The sequence below is a fragment of the Heterodontus francisci genome, chromosome 29 (genome assembly GCF_036365525.1).
Source record: "Heterodontus francisci isolate sHetFra1 chromosome 29, sHetFra1.hap1, whole genome shotgun sequence".
In the NCBI taxonomy this organism is placed as follows: domain Eukaryota; kingdom Metazoa; phylum Chordata; class Chondrichthyes; order Heterodontiformes; family Heterodontidae; genus Heterodontus; species Heterodontus francisci.
In genome coordinates this window covers 52,073,550-52,095,610 of record NC_090399.1, presented here as the reverse complement: position 1 = coordinate 52,095,610, position 22,061 = coordinate 52,073,550, and the positions used below count along the sequence as shown (strand labels likewise).

Genomic DNA, 22,061 nt, shown 5'->3' with positions numbered 1-22,061 from the left:
CCTATACACAACTTCATTACCCTCAAAAAACTCAAGTCAAGTTTTTTTAAACATGATTTGCCTTGAACAAATCTGTCCTGGCTTCTTAACTAATCCACACTTGCAATCTTGACTGGCAGTGAAGGTCCCATGTGAAATGGGTTCATGGCAGTCTCAATCCAGTTCCTAGCCAGTGCTAGTCTGAATCAGTTTAGAGGGACTTTTACCTTTGTATCTAACCCATGCTGCATGTGCCCTGGGAATTCCAAGATACAAAAATGTACCCGTTAGGACTGACTCCTCATTTGAGAGCATCCCTCCCACACCAATAGATCTAAAATAATCTTCATGCTGGGATACTCACGTGGGCCATGACTGCTGGAATCCAGGATAGCTGAAAGAGAAAGTAAACATGGTCATTATAGATTAAAATCAAGCCCCATGGAGCACGAGTCAGTTAATGCATTGAACACAGGGTGGGGAGGGGTTAAACTTTAGACACTGCTGGTCAGTCTTGCTCAATAGAACCACTGGTCAGGCAGAGATCAAATGAGACAGATGGAGTGGTCCTGATCGACTTACTACTAAAATTCTGAAACTCCAGCTCCCCACATTCAGCCAATATTTATATCATGGCAGGGCAAGTGCACACAGGACTTGCAACTGCTTTATTACTCACAGCACCCCCAGTCAAATTCACATGCTATGAACAGTCTGGCAAACCCACAATGTTATTTAATTCAGGTCCCCCATCTCTCCTACTCACCCAGCTCTGAACTTCTGTTACCATTTGTGCTTATTTCCCATTCACTGAAACAGAATCCGTAGCAGTTACTGGCCTGCAAGCATTTTAACGAGCCTTAGTGTCTGGTTATAGTGCAATTTAATTGCAGGTTCAATTTCATACTCGGCTCCAAAAGAGGCTTTAAATCCATGTGTAGAATACAGGAAATGTGCCTGGTGTAGGGCCGCCCATTTAGGATCCCCACTGTTATAACCTGGGTTACTGCTACTATCCATTACACATCCTGTTTAGGATTATCCAGTGTATTGCTCCTGAACAATGATTGGGAAGTATCCTACACCAGCCTGTGATATTCCAATTCATGGCCAGTAATTCCAGCTCTGGGGGGGCGGGGGGGGGGTGCAGTGCAATGACTTCCCCTGTGCCAGGAATGTTGAAGTAGAAATATCCCAAATGCACTGCTCTAATCTTGCAGTTTCTTTATATCACATGAAGATTGAAGACAGCACTGACTACTCCCAATGTGAGGGCTTGGTCTTGCTGATGCAAAGTTAGCAGCTGGAAAGACTTAAAAAAAAAAAGTTGTATTCACAGCCATCAACCTGATCTTCATTTTGTATAGTGCAACAGCTTACAGCCACCTGAGAGCAGGAGTGTCCAGACAGCGTTCTACTCTGAGAAACCAGATCTCACCTTTAGCATTCCTCAGCTTCATGATCACTCCAACCAGCAGGATGATCAGCCCAAACCCAAAGCCCAGGGCTCCAACAATGATCTTCGTTCTCTCTGATTCAGATGTATCCCGTACTTCTGTCCAAATGAAACAATCCGAGTGTTAAAACAGCACTGGGTGTCCTACTGAAATACAGAACCTGCTGCCACATCATGAGGGAATGTCCTTGTGCAGCCTGAATCATTCAGGCACTAGTGGGCAGGTGATCAGAGAAGCTGCAAACAGTGAGCTCAACACAGGAGAAAGAATGGAAAACTGGGAATGGGAATGTGAGGTGTATTGGGAACACGCTGCTGGATGTCCAGTACAATCAGCTCCATAGGGTATCTGATACTTTGCCAGATAGCCTATGAACTGTGTAACAGTCGTCACATACTTTCCAAGTGATGGATGCACAGGTCCCTGTGAAAATGGGGAAGGGCCCCAGCAATCTCAGTGACAGTCGAAAAAATGCTGATAATGGTTTATGAAATCCTTACTTTAAACTAAAATGGCTCTGGGTTCAAACTATGCAGAACTATACCAGGATACATGGGTCTGTGAAATTCCTGATGTTATATCAGGAGATTAAGGAATTTGAACCAATCCATTCATACAGCAGTTTGAGTCAAGAGCAGACCATCGGGTGAACTGATAACATGGTGAGGACAATACTTTCACTAATGGGAATTTAGGGCAGAGGGGAAAGGACGAGCAGAGTAGATTCATTGAAATTACAAGCAAGTTTATATTCTCATCCAATGATAACTGAGCTACTATTTCCAGTAAAATAGCACAGGAGGGACAAATGTATGGTTCCTACAGGATGTGGGAGTAGAGTAGATGTTAACCCAGATAAAAACCATCTACTAGAAATGTCTCCAACTGAGATTACTGGAGTTTGATATCAGAATCTGACTGAGATGGGGACAGACAACACGTCAGGGTGAGATTGAGGGTAGTTACTCGAGAGAGAGAGAGAGCGAGAGAGAGAGAGAGAGAGAGAGAGCGAGAGAGAGAGGGAGGAAACTGGTAAAATGGCAAGGGTTCACAGGTCAGGGCAAGAGATGGATTGCTGTGACATCAAAAAAAGGTTCAAGGCACCCAGGGGTGGTGGAAATATTTGCAATTCAACCAGGAATGCAGTATAGGAGTCTTGATAGTTGGACAGCAAAAAAATGAGTCCTGTTGACTTCCAGGGGCTAGGATAAAAGGGACACTTTGGAAAGATTTTGGAAGGAGAGCAGTCATTATCTACCTGGAGCCAGACATAAGAAAGGACTGAGCTGTCTGAAAGGAGTTGTTTTAGGAAGCAGGTTGGTAATTTGGTAATCACAGGATTACTTCCCCAGCTATGTACCAGAATAGGGAAGGACAGGACTATTAGGAAGCTCAACACATGGCTAAAATTTCTATTTCATGAACACTGGCACCAGTTCTGGGAAAGCTTGGAGCTATTCCACAAGGATGGGCTACACTTGAACAGGAAGGGAAGCTAATGAAATGGAGAAAAAGATAGAGAAAAGAATGTAGGAGGTACAGGGAAAATAAAAGCAATTCAGAAAAAGGAGAAAATTGATCTATATGTAAATATACCATAAAATAGAAAACAGCATGCAGTGTAAAGAAAGTAGCAGGAAAAAACTCGCTGTTAGAAGCAGGGAGAAAAGATAGAGACAAAGGTGTTAACTTTGATAATGATAGTCAAGGGACAATGAACAAAAAGTGCATGCATTTCGATGATCAGTGTGGGAAATTAGATTCAACAGCATGAACAAGAGAAACATTGGGTTATAATATTTTAGGATAAACAGAATAGGCAAGAGCAGGAGTGACAAGATTAGGTGCAGGCAGTCAATATGATTGAGAAGTTAAAGATAAAATTGGGATCATTCCATGAATTGTGGGAGGGAATTGGAAGAGGAAATGTGTAGTGAGTAAAGGGAAACAAGTAGGAAGAACAGAGATATTAGATATGAGGAAGGGAGGAGTGAAGTGACAAGGGAATGGCATTCCTGATGTGTGCAAGACTCCAATAGCATGTTAATATTATTTTTTTTAATATAGAGATACAGCACTGAAACAGGCCCTTCGGCCCACCGAGTCTGTGCCGACCATCAACCACCCATTTATACTAATCCTACACTAATCCCATATTCCTACCACATCCTCACCTGTCCCTATATTTTCCCTACCACCTACCTATACTAGGGGCAATTTATAATGGCCAATTTACCTATCAACCTGCAAGTCTTTTGGCTGTGGGAGGAAACCGGAGCACCCGGAGGAAACCCACGCAGACCCAGGGAGAACTTGCAAACTCCACACAGGCAGTACCTAGAATTGAACCCGGGTCGCTGGAGCTGTGAGGCTGCGGTGCTAACCACTGCACCACCCTGTAGGACTTCAAAAGGGGAGAGATTGCTAGATCTAATTGTGAGTAACAAAAGATCAGTCCGTGAGTTAAATGCGAGTCAGTGCATCAGATTTAAGCTCGAAAGAAGTTGTTAGTACAAGAACATAGACACCAATTTGAAATATGGTCAATTTTAGAATGATGGAATGAGCTAGAAAGACTGGGTGGCAGGACCAACAGGATATTTTAATGAAAAAATATATGGCATTAAGAGGTGACTAAAAGTTTCAGGCTGTTGTGGATAAAACAAAGTTGGAAGCAAACTAAAATTGAACAGGACATGAGGCCCCAAACGGTGATAAGTACATGGACATGGACTGAGAACCTTTGACAAGGTCCTACACAGAAGATCAAGAGGTATGGAATTAGGAGGAAAAGTAGCAAACAGCATTAAAATCATAGAATTAGAATGGTTACAGCACAGGAGACTATTCAGCCCATCATGCTTGTGCTGGCTCTCTGCAAGAACTCAACTAGTTCCACTCCTGCACACTTGTCCCCCCATTGCCCTGAAAATTCTCTTTTTGGACAATTATCTAATTCCCTTTTTGAAAGGCCTGATTGAGGTGGAGGCAGATTCACAGACACTGCATTCCAGATCCTAACCACACACTATGTAAAAATGGGCCTGAAGTGAGAGAATAGGGGTAGGCGTGGTTGAAAATGGGTAGTGGTGTTCCACAGAGTTCTGTAATGGGACAACCTCCGATCCCTGTACAGCAATGATTTGGAAATAAAGCCATAAAGAGTGGCTCACAGGCAATACTATAATAGTCAGCATCAAAAATCTGAGGACCAAAGCTGGGTGTTGTAGAATAGCAGAGAGATTTGGAGAGTTCAGGATTAAAAAGACATTAAAAGCTGCACCAGGGATGAGGCCATAAAAGGTAACTGAATACTGGGTTTTATGGTTAGAGACAAAATACAAAAGTCTAGATATAAAAGTTGTGCATAAAGTTATAGTAACCCATTCCCAAGCTGCTCTAGGTCGTATTGAGTCTCTTACCCCAGTCTGTGCTCCTGGGCTCTTTCAGACTGCTATGTTCCACACGACAGGTATATTTATCCCCAGACACTGGCTGATACTGAAGGAGTTCCTCCACCTGATAGGTCCAGTCACCATCCGATAGTAGGGCAGTGCTGATGACACCGTTGGGAATTGGTGCTTCATTTTTCAGCCATGTGACTTTGATCTTGGAAGGGTAAAATCCAGTGACATGACATGAGAGCAGGGCAGACTGGCCAGAATGTTGTGATGCTTTAGGTCGGACAGTGACTGTAGGTTCAACTGGAACAAAGAGAAATAAACTTTAGGAATAGAAAGAGTACAAATACAGTAAATGTTTTCCATTCATATCTGATTCTCCCCCAGCCCCTATTGCTGTTCAGGTATTCAGGAACTGTGCACAAGGTTAGAGTCTTGTCTCCACATTCCCTTACCGTCAAGTGACCATCAAAAGGATGCTGAGATTGACACTGACTAATAACAGACATATTGTCTGATGTAAATTGCACAGTTGGGACAAAACATCAGCTCCACAAAAGGAAAGCAGGATGCCATTGTCTACAAATAAACTCTGTGCCAACTGGAAATCAGTCCCACACACACACCTCCCTCCCCAGGGCGGCGCAGTGGTTAGCACCGCAGCCTCACAGCTCCAGGGACCCGGGTTCAATTCCGGGTACTGCCTGTGTGGAGTTTGCAAGTTCTCCCTGTGTCTGCGTGGGTTTCCTCCGGGTGCTCCGGTTTCCTCCCACAAGCCAAAGACTTGCAGGTTGATAGGTAAATTGGCCATTATAAATTGTCACTAGTGTAGGTAGGTGGTAAATTGTAATTAGTATAGGTAGGTGGTAGGGGAATATAGGGACAGGTGGGGATGTGGTAGGAATATGGAATTAGTGTAGGATTAGTATAAATGGGTGGTTGATGTTCAGCACAGACTCGGTGGGCCGAAGGGCCTGTTTCAGTGCTGTATCTCTAATCTAATCTAAACACCTCCCCCCCACCCCCTCAGTCCCACACACACCCCCCACCCCACCGTCCCACACACACACACACACACACACACATCCCCCACCCCACCGTCCCACACACACACACACACACACATCCCCCACCCCACCGTCACACACACACACACACACACACACACACACACACCTCCCCCACCCCACCGTCCCACACACACACACACACCTCCCCCACCCCACCGTCACACACACACACACACACACACACACCTCCCCCACCCCACCGTCACACACACACACACACACACACACACACACACACACCTCCCCCACCCCACCGTCCCACACACACACACACACACACACACCTCCCCCACCCCACCGTCCCCCACACACACACACACACACCTCCCCCACCCCACCGTCCCACACACACACACACACACACACACCTCCCCCACCCCACCGTCCCACACACACACACACACACACACACACACACACACACACACACACACCTCCCCCACCCCACCGTCCCACACACACACACACACACACACACACACACCTCCCCCACCCCACCGTCCCACACACACACACACACACACACACACACACCTCCCCCACCCCACCGTCCCACACACACACACACACACACACCCCCCAACACACCCCCACCCCACCGTCCCACACACACACACACACACACACACACCTCCCCCACCCCACCGTCACACACACACACACACACACACACACACACACACACACACCCCACCGTCCCACACACACACACACACACACACCTCCCCCACCCCACCATCCCACACACACACACACACACACACACACACACACACACCTCCCCCACCCCACCGTCCCACACACACACACACACACACACACCTCCCCCACCCCACCGTCCCACACACACACACACACACACACACCTCCCCCACCCCACCGTCCCACACACACACACACACACACACACACACACACCTCCCCCACCCCACCGTCCCACACACACACACACACACCTCCCCCACCCCACCGTCACACACACACACACACACACACACACACCTCCCCCACCCCACCGTCCCACACACACACACACACACACACCTCCCCCACCCCACCGTCCCACACACACACACACACACACACACACACACACCTCCCCCACCCCACCGTCACACACACACACACACACACACACACACACACCTCCCCCACCCCACCGTCACACACACACACACACACACACACACACACACACACACCTCCCCCACCCCACCGTCACACACACACACACACACACCTCCCCCACCCCACCGTCACACACACACACACACACACACACACACACACCTCCCCCACCCCACCGTCCCACACACACACACCTCCCCCACCCCACCGTCCCACACACACACACACACACACACACCTCCCCCACCCCACCGTCCCACACACACACACACACACACACACACCTCCCCCACCCCACCGTCCCACACACACACACACACACACACACACACACACACACACACCTCCCCCACCCCACCGTCCCACACACACACACACACACACACACACACCTCCCCCACCCCACCGTCCCACACACACACACACACACACACACACACACACACCTCCCCCACCCCACCGTCCCACACACACACACACACACCTCCCCCACCCCACCGTCCCACACACACACACACACACACACACACACACACACCTCCCCCACCCCACCGTCACACACACACACACACACACACACACACCTCCCCCACCCCACCGTCCCACACACACACACACACACACACACCTCCCCCACCCCACCGTCCCACACACACACACACACACACACACCTCCCCACCCCCACCGTCCCACACACACACACACACACACACACACACACACACCTCCCCACCCCACCGTCCCACACACACACACACACACACACACCTCCCCCACCCCACCGTCCCACACACACACACACACACACACCTCCCCCACCCCACCGTCCCACACACACACACACACACACACACACACACACACCTCCCCCACCCCACCGTCCCACACACACACACACACACACCTCCCCCACCCCACCGTCCCACACACACACACACACACACACACACACACACACACCTCCCCCACCCCACCGTCCCACACACACACACACACACACACACACACACACACACACCTCCCCACCCCACCGTCCCACACACACACACACACACACCTCCCCCACCCCACCGTCCCACACACACACACACACACACACACCTCCCCCACCCCACCGTCACACACACACACACACACACCTCCCCCACCCCACCGTCCCACACACACACACACACACACACACACACACACACACACACACACCTCCCCCACCCCACCGTCCACACACACACACACACACACACACACACACACCTCCCCCACCCCACCGTCCCACACACACACACACACACACACACACCTCCCCCACCCCACCGTCCCACACACACACACACACACACACACACACACACACCTCCCCCACCCCACCGTCCCACACACACACACACACACACACACACCTCCCCCACCCCACCGTCCCACACACACACACACCACACACACACACACACACCTCCCCCACCCCACCGTCACACACACACACACACACACACACACACACCTCCCCCACCCCACCGTCCCACACACACACACACACACACACACACACACACACCTCCCCCACCCCACCGTCCCACACACACACACACACACACACACACCTCCCCCACCCCACCGTCCCACACACACACACACACACACACACACACACACACACCTCCCCACCCACCGTCCCACACACACACACACACACACACACACACCTCCCCCACCCCACCGTCCCACACACACACACACACACACACACACACACACCTCCCCCACCCCACCGTCCCACACACACACACACACACACACACACACCTCCCCCACCCCACCGTCACACACACACACCTCCCCCACCCCACCGTCCCACACACACACACACACACACCACACACACACCTCCCCCACCCCACCGTCCCACACACACACACACACACACACACACACACACACCTCCCCCACCCCACCGTCCCACACACACACACACACACACACACACACCTCCCCCACCCCACCGTCCCACACACACACACACACACACCTCCCCCACCCCACCGTCCCACACACACACACACACACACACACACACACCTCCCCCACCCCACCGTCCCACACACACACACACACACACACACCTCCCCCACCCCACCGTCCCACACACACACACACACACACACACACACCTCCCCCACCCCACCGTCCAACACACACACACACCTCCCCCACCCCACCGTCCCACACACACACACACACACACACACACCTCCCCCCACCCCACCGTCCCACACTCACACACACACACACACCACACCTCCCCCACCCCACCGTCCCAACACACACACCTCCCCCACCCCACCGTCCACACACACACACACACACACACACACACACACACCTCCCCCACCCCACCGTCCCACACACACACACACACACACACACACACACCTCCCCCACCCCACCGTCCCACACACACACACACACACACACACACACCTCCCCCACCCCACCGTCCCACACACACACACACACACACACCTCCCCCACCCCACCGTCCCACACACACACACACACACACACACACCTCCCCCACCCCACCGTCCCACACACACACACACACACACACACACACACACACACACCTCCCCCACCCCACCGTCCCACACACACACACACACACACACACACACCTCCCCCACCCCACCGTCACACACACACACACACACACACACACACACACACACACACACACACACACACACACCTCCCCCACCCCACCGTCCCACACACACACACACACACACACCTCCCCCACCCCACCGTCCCACACACACACACACACACACACACACACACCTCCCCCACCCCACCGTCACACACACACACACACACACCTCCCCCACCCCACTGTCCCACACACACACACACACACACACATCTCCCCCACCCCACCGTCACACACACACACACACACACACACCTCCCCCACCCCACCGTCCCACACACACACACACACACACACACACACCTCCCCCACCCCACCGTCCCACACACACACACACACACACACCTCCCCCACCCCACCGTCACACACACACACACACACACACACACACCTCCCCCACCCCACCGTCCCACACACACACACACACACACACACACACACCTCCCCCACCCCACCGTCCCACACACACACACACACACACACACACCTCCCCCACACCACCGTCACACACACACACACACACACACACACCTCCCCCACCCCACCGTCCCACACACACACACACACACACACACCTCCCCCACCCCACCGTCCCACACACACACACACACACACACCTCCCCCACCCCACCGTCCCACACACACACACACACACACACACACACACACACACACCTCCCCCACCCCACCGTCCACACACACACACACACACACACACACACACCTCCCCCACCCCACCGTCCCACACACACACACACACACCTCCCCCACCCCACCGTCCCACACACACACACACACACACACACCTCCCCCACCCCACCGTCACACACACACACACACACACACACACACACACACACCTCCCCCACCCCACCGTCCCACACACACACACACACACACACCTCCCCCACCCCACCGTCCCACACACACACACACACACACACACACACACACACACACCTCCCCCACCCCACCGTCACACACACACACACACACACACACACACACCTCCCCCACCCCACCGTCACACACACACACACACACACACACACACACACACCTCCCCCACCCCACCGTCCCACACACACACACACACACACACACACACCTCCCCCACCCCACCGTCCCACACACACACACACACACACACACACACCTCCCCCACCCCACCGTCCCACACACACACACACACACACCTCCCCCACCCCACCGTCCCACACACACACACACACCTCCCCCACCCCACCGTCCCACACACACACACACACACACACACACACACACACACACACCTCCCCCACCCCACCGTCCCACACACACACACACCTCCCCCACCCCACCGTCCCACACACACACACACACACACACACACACACACACACACACCTCCCCCACCCCACCGTCCCACACACACACACACACACACACACCTCCCCCACCCCACCGTCACACACACACACACACACACACACCTCCCCCACCCCACCGTCCCACACACACACACACACACACACACCTCCCCCACCCCACCGTCCCACACACACACACACACACACCTCCCCCACCCCACCGTCACACACACACACACACACACACACACACACACCTCCCCCACCCCACCGTCCCACACACACACACACACACACACACACCTCCCCCACCCCACCGTCCCACACACACACACACACCTCCCCCACCCCCACCGTCCCACACACACACACACACACCTCCCCCACCCCACCGTCCCACACACACACACACACACACACACACACACACACACCTCCCCCACCCCACCGTCCCCACACACACACACACACACACCTCCCCCACCCCACCGTCCCACACACACACACACACACACCTCCCCCACCCCACCGTCCACACACACACACACACCTCCCCCCCCCACCGTCCCACACACACACACACACACACACACACACACACACCTCCCCCACCCCACCGTCCCACACACACACACACACCTCCCCCACCCCACCGTCCCACACACACACACACACACCTCCCCCACCCCACCGTCCCCCACACACACACACACACACACACACACACACACACACCTCCCCACCCCACCGTCCCCCACACACACACACACACACACACACACACACACACACCTCCCCCACCCCACCGTCCCACACACACACACACACACACACACACACACCTCCCCACCCCACCGTCCCACACACACACACACACACACCTCCCCCACCCCACCGTCCCACACACACACACACACACCTCCCCCACCCCACCGTCCACACACACACACACACACACCTCCCCCACCCCACCGTCCCACACACACACACACACACACACACACACACACACACACCTCCCCCACCCCACCGTCCCACACACACACACACACACACACACACACACACACACACACACCTCCCCCACCCCACCGTCCCACACACACACACACACCTCCCCCACCCCACCGTCCCACACACACACACACACACACACCTCCCCCACCCCACCGTCCCACACACACACACACACACACACACACCTCCCCACCCCACCGTCACACACACACACACACACACACACACCTCCCCCACCCCACCGTCCACACACACACACACACACACCTCCCCCACCCCACCGTCCCACACACACACACACACACACACCTCCCCCCACCCCACCGTCCCACACACACACACACACACACCTCCCCCACCCCACCGTCCCACACACACACACACACACACACCTCCCCCACCCCACCGTCCCACACACACACACACACCTCCCCACCCCACCGTCCCACACACACACACACACACACACACCTCCCCCACCCCACCGTCCCACACACACACACACACACACACCTCCCCCACCCCACCGTCCCACACACACACACACACACACACACACCTCCCCCACCCCACCGTCCCACACACACACACACACACACACACACACACACACCTCCTCCACCCCACCGTCCACACACACACACACACACACACACCTCCCCCACCCCACCGTCCCACACACACACACACACACACACCTCCCCCACCCCACCGTCCCACACACACACACACACACACACACACACACACACCTCCCCCACCCCACCGTCCCACACACACACACACACCTCCCCCACCCCACCGTCCCACACACACACACACACACACACACACACACCTCCCCCACCCCACCGTCCCACACACACACACACACACACACACACACACCTCCCCCACCCCACCGTCCCACACACACACACACACACACACACACCTCCCCCACCCCACCGTCACACACACACACACACACACACACCTCCCCCACCCCACCGTCACACACACACACACACACACACACACACACCTCCCCCACCCCACCGTCCCACACACACACACACACACCTCCCCCACCCCACCGTCCCACACACACACACACACACACACACACACACCTCCCCCACCCCACCGTCCCACACACACACACACACACACACACACACACCTCCCCACCCCACCGTCCCACACACACACACACACACACACACCTCCCCACCCCACCGTCCCACACACACACACACACACACACACACACCTCCCCCACCCCACCGTCCCACACACACACACACACACACACACACACCTCCCCCACCCCACCGTCCCACACACACACACACACACACACCTCCCCCACCCCACCGTCCCACACACACACACACACACACACACCTCCCCCACCCCACCGTCCCACACACACACACACACACACACACACACCTCCCCCACCCCACCGTCCCACACACACACACACACACACACACACACCTCCCCCACCCCACCGTCCACACACACACACACACACACACACACACACACCTCCCCCACCCCACCGTCCACACACACACACACACACACACCTCCCCCACCCCACCGTCACACACACACACACACACACACACACACACACACACACACACACACACACCTCCCCCACCCCACCGTCCCACACACACACACACACACACACCTCCCCCACCCCACCGTCCCACACACACACACACACACACACACACCTCCCCCACCCCACCGTCCCACACACACACACACACACACACCTCCCCCACCCCACCGTCCCACACACACACACACACACACACACACACACACACACCTCCCCCACCCCACCGTCCCACACACACACACACACACACACACCTCCCCCACCCCACCGTCCCACACACACACACACACACACACACCTCCCCCACCCCACCGTCCCACACACACACACACACACACACACACACACCTCCCCCACCCCACCGTCCCACACACACACACACACACACACCTTCCCCACCCCACCGTCCCACACACACACACACACACACACCTCCCCCACCCCACCGTCCCACACACACACACACACACACACACACACCTCCCCCACCCCACCGTCCCACACACACACACACACACACCCCTCCCCCACCCCACCGTCCACACACACACACACACACAACCTCCCCACCCCACCGTCCCACACACACACACACCTCCCCACCCCACCGTCCCACACACACACACACACACACACCTCCCCCACCCCACCGTCCCACACACACACACACACACACACACCTCCCCCACCCCACCGTCACACACACACACACACACACACACACCTCCCCCACCCCACCGTCCCACACACACACACACACCTCCCCCACCCCACCGTCCCACACACACACACACACACACACACACACCTCCCCCACCCCACCGTCCCACACACACACACACCTCCCCCACCCCACCGTCCCACACACACACACACACACACACACACACACACACACCTCCCCCACCCCACCGTCCCACACACACACACACACACACACACCTCCCCCACCCCACCGTCACACACACACACACACACACACACACACACACCTCCCCCACCCCACCGTCACACACACACACACACACACACACACACCTCCCCCACCCCACCGTCACACACACACACACACACACACACACACACACACACACACACACACACACACACACACACACACACACACACACACACCACACACACACACACACACACACACACACACACACACACACCTCCCCCACCCCACCGTCCCACACACACACACACACACACACACACCTCCCCGTCACACACACACACACACACACACACACACACACACACACACACCTCCCCCACACCTCCCCCACACCTCCCCCACACCTCCCCCACACCTCCCCCACACCTCCCCCACACCTCCCCCACCCCACCGTCCCACACACACACACACCCCCACACACACACACACCCCCACACACACACACCCCCACACACACACACCCCCACACACACACACCCCCACACACACACCCCCACACACACACACCCCCACACACACACACCCCCACACACACACACACCCCACACACACACACCCCCACACACACACACCCCCACACACACACACCCCCACACACACACACCCCCACACACACACACCCCACACACACACACACACCCCCACACCTCCCCCGTCACACACACATCCCCCCACACACACACACATCCCCCCACACCTCCCCCGTCACACACACATCCCCCCACACACACACACACACCCCTCCCCCGTCCCACACACACACCCCTCCCCCGTCCCACACACACACCCCTCCCCCGTCCCACACACACACCCTCCCCCGTCCACACACACACCCCTCCCCGTCCCACACACACACACCCCTCCCCCGTCCCACACACACACACCCCTCCCCCGTCCCACACACACACACCCCTCCCCGTCCCACACACACACACCCCTCCCCCGTCCCACACACACACACCCCTCCCCCGTCCCACACACACACACCCCTCCCCCGTCCCACACACACACACACCCCTCCCCCGTCCCACACACACACACACCCTCCCCCGTCCCACACACACAACCCCTCCCCCGTCCCACACACACACACCCCTCCCCCGTCCCACACACACACACCCCTCCCCCGTCCCACACACACACACCCCTCCCCCGTCCCACACACACACACCCCTCCCCCGTCCCACACACACACCCCTCCCCCGTCCCACACACACACCCCTCCCCCGTCCCACACACACACCCCTCCCCCGTCCCACACACACACCCCTCCCCCGTCCCACACACACACCCCTCCCCCGTCCCACACACACACCCCTCCCCCGTCCCACACACACACACCTCCCCCGTCCCACACACACACACCTCCCCCGTCCCACACACACACACCTCCCCCGTCCCACACACACACACCTCCCCCGTCCCACACACACACACCTCCCCCGTCCCACACACACACACCTCCCCCGTCCCACACACACACACCTCCCCCGTCCCACACACACACACCTCCCCGTCCCACACACACACACCTCCCCCGTCCCACACACACACACCTCCCCCGTCCCACACACACACACCTCCCCCGTCCCACACACACACACCTCCCCCGTCCCACACACACACACCTCCCCCGTCCCACACACACACACCTCCCCCGTCCCACACACACACACCTCCCCCGTCCCACACACACACACCTCCCCCGTCCCACACACACACACCTCCCCCGTCCCACACACACACACCTCCCCCGTCCCACACACACACACCTCCCCCGTCCCACACACACACACCTCCCCCGTCCCACACACACACACCTCCCCCGTCCCACACACACACACCTCCCCCGTCCCACACACACACACCTCCCCCGTCCCACACACACACACCTCCCCCGTCCCACACACACACACCTCCCCCGTCCCACACACACACACACCTCCCCCGTCCCACACACACACACCTCCCCCGTCCCACACACACACACCTCCCCCGTCCCACACACACACACCTCCCCCCGTCCCACACACACACACCTCCCCCGTCCCACACACACACACCTCCCCCGTCCCACACACACACACCTCCCCCGTCCCACACACACACACCTCCCCCGTCCCACACACACACACCTCCCCCGTCCCACACACACACCTCCCCCGTCCCACACACACACACCTCCCCCGTCCCACACACACACACCTCCCCCGTCCCACACACACACACCTCCCCGTCCCACACACACACACCTCCCCCGTCCCACACACACACACCTCCCCCGTCCCACACACACACACCTCCCCCGTCCCACACACACACACCTCCCCCGTCCCACACACACACACCTCCCCCGTCCCACACACACACACCTCCCCCGTCCCACACACACACACCTCCCCCGTCCCACACACACACCTCCCCCGTCCCACACACACACCTCCCCCGTCCCACACACACACCTCCCCGTCCCACACACACACCTCCCCCGTCCCACACACACACCTCCCCCGTCCCACACACACACCTCCCCCGTCCCACACACACACCTCCCCCGTCCCACACACACACCTCCCCCGTCCCACACACACACCTCCCCCGTCCCACACACACACCTCCCCCGTCCCACACACACACCTCCCCCGTCCCACACACACACCTCCCCCGTCCCACACACACACCTCCCCCGTCCCACACACACACCTCCCCCGTCCCACACACACACCTCCCCCGTCCCACACACACACCTCCCCCGTCCCACACACACACCTCCCCCGTCCCACACACACACCTCCCCCGTCCCACACACACACCTCCCCCGTCCCACACACACACCTCCCCCGTCCCACACACACACCTCCCCCGTCCCACACACACAACCTCCCCCGTCCCACACACACAACCTCCCCCGTCCCACACACACAACCTCCCCCGTCCCACACACACACACACACAACCTCCCCCGTCCCACACACACACACACACAACCTCCCCCGTCCCACACACACACACACACAACCTCCCCCGTCCCACACACACACACACACAACCTCCCCCGTCCCACACACACACACACACACCTCCCCCACCCCACCGTCACACACACACACACACACACACATCCCCCGTCACACACACACACACACACACACATCCCCCGTCACACACACACACACACACACACACACACACACCTCCCCCGTCCCACACACACACACACACACACCTCCCCCACCCCACCGTCCCACACACACACACACCTCCCCCACCCCACCGTCCCACACACACACACACACATCCCCCACCCCACCGTCACACACACACACACACCTCCCCCGTCCCACACACACACACACACAACCTCCCCCGTCCCACACACACACACACCTCCCCCGTCCCACACACACACACACACACACCTCCCCCACCCCACCGTCACACACACACACACACACACACATCCCCCGTCACACACACACACACACATCCCCCGTCACACACACACACACACACACACACACACACACACCTCCCCCGTCCCACACACACACACACACACACCTCCCCACCCCACCGTCCCACACACACACACACCTCCCCCACCCCACCGTCCCACACACACACACACACATCCCCCACCCCACCGTCACACACACACACACACACCTCCCCCGTCCCACACACACACACACACACACACCTCCCCCGTCCCACACACACACACACACACCTCCCCCGTCCCACACACACACACACACACCTCCCCCGTCCCACACACACACACACACACACCTCCCCCGTCCCACACACACACACACACCTCCACCGTCCCACACACACACACACCCCACCGTCACACACACACACACACACACACCCCACCGTCACACACACACACACACCCCCTCCGTCCCACACACACACACACACACACACACACCCCCTCCGTCCCCCACACACACAAACACACACACCCCCTCCGTCCCACACACACACACACACACACACACCCCCTCCACCCCTCCGTCCACACACACACACACACACACACCTCCCCCACCCCTCCGTCCCACACACACACACACACACCTCCCCCACCCCTCCGTCCCACACACACACACACCTCCCCCACCCCTCCGTCCCACACACACACACACACACACACACCTCCCCCACCCCTCCGTCCCACACACACACACACACACACCTCCCCCACCCCTCCGTCCCACACACACACACACACACACACACCTCCCCCACCCCTCCGTCCCACACACACACACACACACCTCCCCCACCCCTCCGTCCCACACACACACACACACACACCTCCCCACCCCTCCGTCCCACACACACACACACACCTCCCCCACCCCTCCGTCCCACACACACACACACACACACACACCTCCCCCACCCCTCCGTCCCACACACACACACACACACACACCTCCCCCACCCCTCCGTCCCACACACACACACACACACACCTCCCCCACCCCTCCGTCCCACACACACACACACACACACCTCCCCCACCCCACCGTCACACACACACACACACACCTCCCCCACCCCACCGTCCCACACACACACACACACCTCCCCCACCCCACCGTCCCACACACACACACACACACACCTCCCCCACCCCACCGTCCCACACACACACACACACACCTCCCCCACCCCACCGTCACACACACACCTCCCCCACCCCACCGTCACACACACACACACACACACCTCCCCACCGTCCCACACACACACACACACACACACCCCACCATCCCACACACACACACACACCCCACCATCCCACACACACACACACACACACCCCCCCTCCGTCACACACACACACACACACACACACACCCCACCGTCCCACACACACACACACACACACCCCACCGTCCCACACACACACACACACCCCCTCCGTCCCACACACACACACACACACACACACACACCCTCCGTCCCACACACACACCTCCCCCACCCCTCCGTCCCACACACACACACACACCTCCCCCACCCCTCCGTCCCACACACACACACACACCTCCCCCACCCCTCCGTCACACACACACCTCCCCCACCCCACCGTCACACACACACCTCCCCCACCCACCGTCACACCACACACACCTCCCCCACCCCTCCGTCCCACACACACACACACACACACACACCTCCCCCACCCCACCGTCACACACACACCTCCCCCACCCCCTCCGTCCCACACACACACACACACCCCCCACCCCACCGTCACACACACACCTCCCCCACCCCCTCCGTCCACACACACACACACACACACCCCCTCCGTCCCACACACACACACACACACCTCCCCCACCCCTCCGTCCCACACACACACACACACACCTCCCCCACCCCTCCGTCACACACACACACCCTCCCCACCCCTCCGTCACACACACACACACACACCCTCCCCCACCCCTCCGTCACACACACACACACACACACACCTCCCCCGTCCCACACACACACACACACACACACACACACACACCTCCCCACCGTCCCACACACACACACACACACACACCTCCCCACCGTCCCACACACACACACACACACACACCTCCCCCACCCCCTCCGTCCCACACACACACACACACACACACCTCCCCCACCCCTCCGTCCACACACACACACACACACACACTCCCCCACCCCTCCGTCCCACACACACACACACACACACACCTCCCCCACCCCTCCGTCCCACACACACACACACACCCTCCCCCACCCCTCCGTCCCACACACACACACCTCCCCCACCCCTCCGTCCCACACACACACACACACCTCCCCCACCCCTCCGTCCCACACACACACACACACACCTCCCACCCCTCCGTCCCACACACACACACACACCTCCCCCACCCCTCCGTCCCACACACACACACACACACCTCCCCCACCCCTCCGTCCCACACACACACACACACACACCTCCCCCACCCCTCTGTCCCACACACACACACACACCTCCCCCACCCCTCCGTCCCACACACACACACACACACACACCTCCCCCACCCCTCCGTCCCACACACACACACACACACCTCCCCCACCCCTCCGTCCCACACACACACACACACACACCTCCGTCCACACACACACACACACACACCTCCCCCACCCCTCCGTCCCACACACACACACACACACCTCCCCCACCCCACCGTCCCACACACACACACACACACACACACACCTCCCCACCGTCACACACACACACACACCTCCCCACCGTCACACACACACACACACACACACACCCCCACCGTCACACACACACACACACACACCCCCCACCGTCACACACACACACACACACACACACACACACACCCCCCACACACACACACACACACACACACCACACACACACACACACACACACACACACACACACCACACACACACACACACACACACACACACACACACTCCGTCCCCCACACACACACACACACACCTCCCCCACTCCGTCCCCCACACACACACACACACCTCCCCCCACTCCGTCCCCCACACACACACACACACACCTCCCCCACTCCGTCCCCACACACCACACACACACCTCCCCCCACCCCACCGTCCCACACACACCTCCCCCACCCCACCGTCCCACACACACCTCCCCCACCCCTCCGTCCCACACACACCTCCCCACCCCTCCGTCCCACACACACCTCCCCCACCCCTCCGTCCCACACACACCTCCCCCACCCCTCCGTCCCACACACACCTCCCCCACCCCTCCGTCCCACACACACACACACACCTCCCCCACCCCTCCGTCCCACACACACACACACACCTCCCCCACCCCTCCGTCCCACACACACACACATCCCCCACCCCTCCGTCCCACACACACACACACACACCTCCCCCACCCCTCCGTCCCACACACACACACACACACCTCCCCCACCCCTCCGTCCCACACACACACACACACCTCCCCCACCCCTCCGTCCCACACACACACACACCTCCCCACCCCTCCGTCCCACACACCACACACACCTCCCCCACCCCTCCGTCCCACACACACCACACACACACACACCTCCCCCACCCCTCCGTCCCACACACACACACACACACACACACACCTCCCCCACCCCTCCGTCCACACACACACACCTCCCCCACCCCTCCGTCCCACACACACACACACACACACCTCCCCACCCCTCCGTCCCACACACACACACACACACACACACCTCCCCCACCCCTCCGTCACACACACACAACACCTCCCCCACCCCTCCGTCCCACACACACACACACACACACACACC

The 22,061-nt window shown here is 58.2% G+C and overlaps 1 protein-coding gene across 1 annotated transcript in view; it reads right to left on the bottom strand.

The window, feature by feature from the left end:
- Nucleotides 1-22,061, bottom strand: part of LOC137346292 (H-2 class II histocompatibility antigen, E-S beta chain-like) — a 65,046-nt gene that overhangs the window by 3,456 nt on the left and 39,529 nt on the right. The window contains exons 3-5 of the mRNA XM_068009773.1: nucleotides 4,859-5,140; nucleotides 1,418-1,534; nucleotides 344-373 (exon numbers count right to left, since the gene is read on the bottom strand). Of these exons, the coding sequence (XP_067865874.1) occupies nucleotides 344-373; nucleotides 1,418-1,534; nucleotides 4,859-5,140 (429 nt within the window). The remainder of the gene's footprint in view (nucleotides 1-343; nucleotides 374-1,417; nucleotides 1,535-4,858; nucleotides 5,141-22,061) is intronic.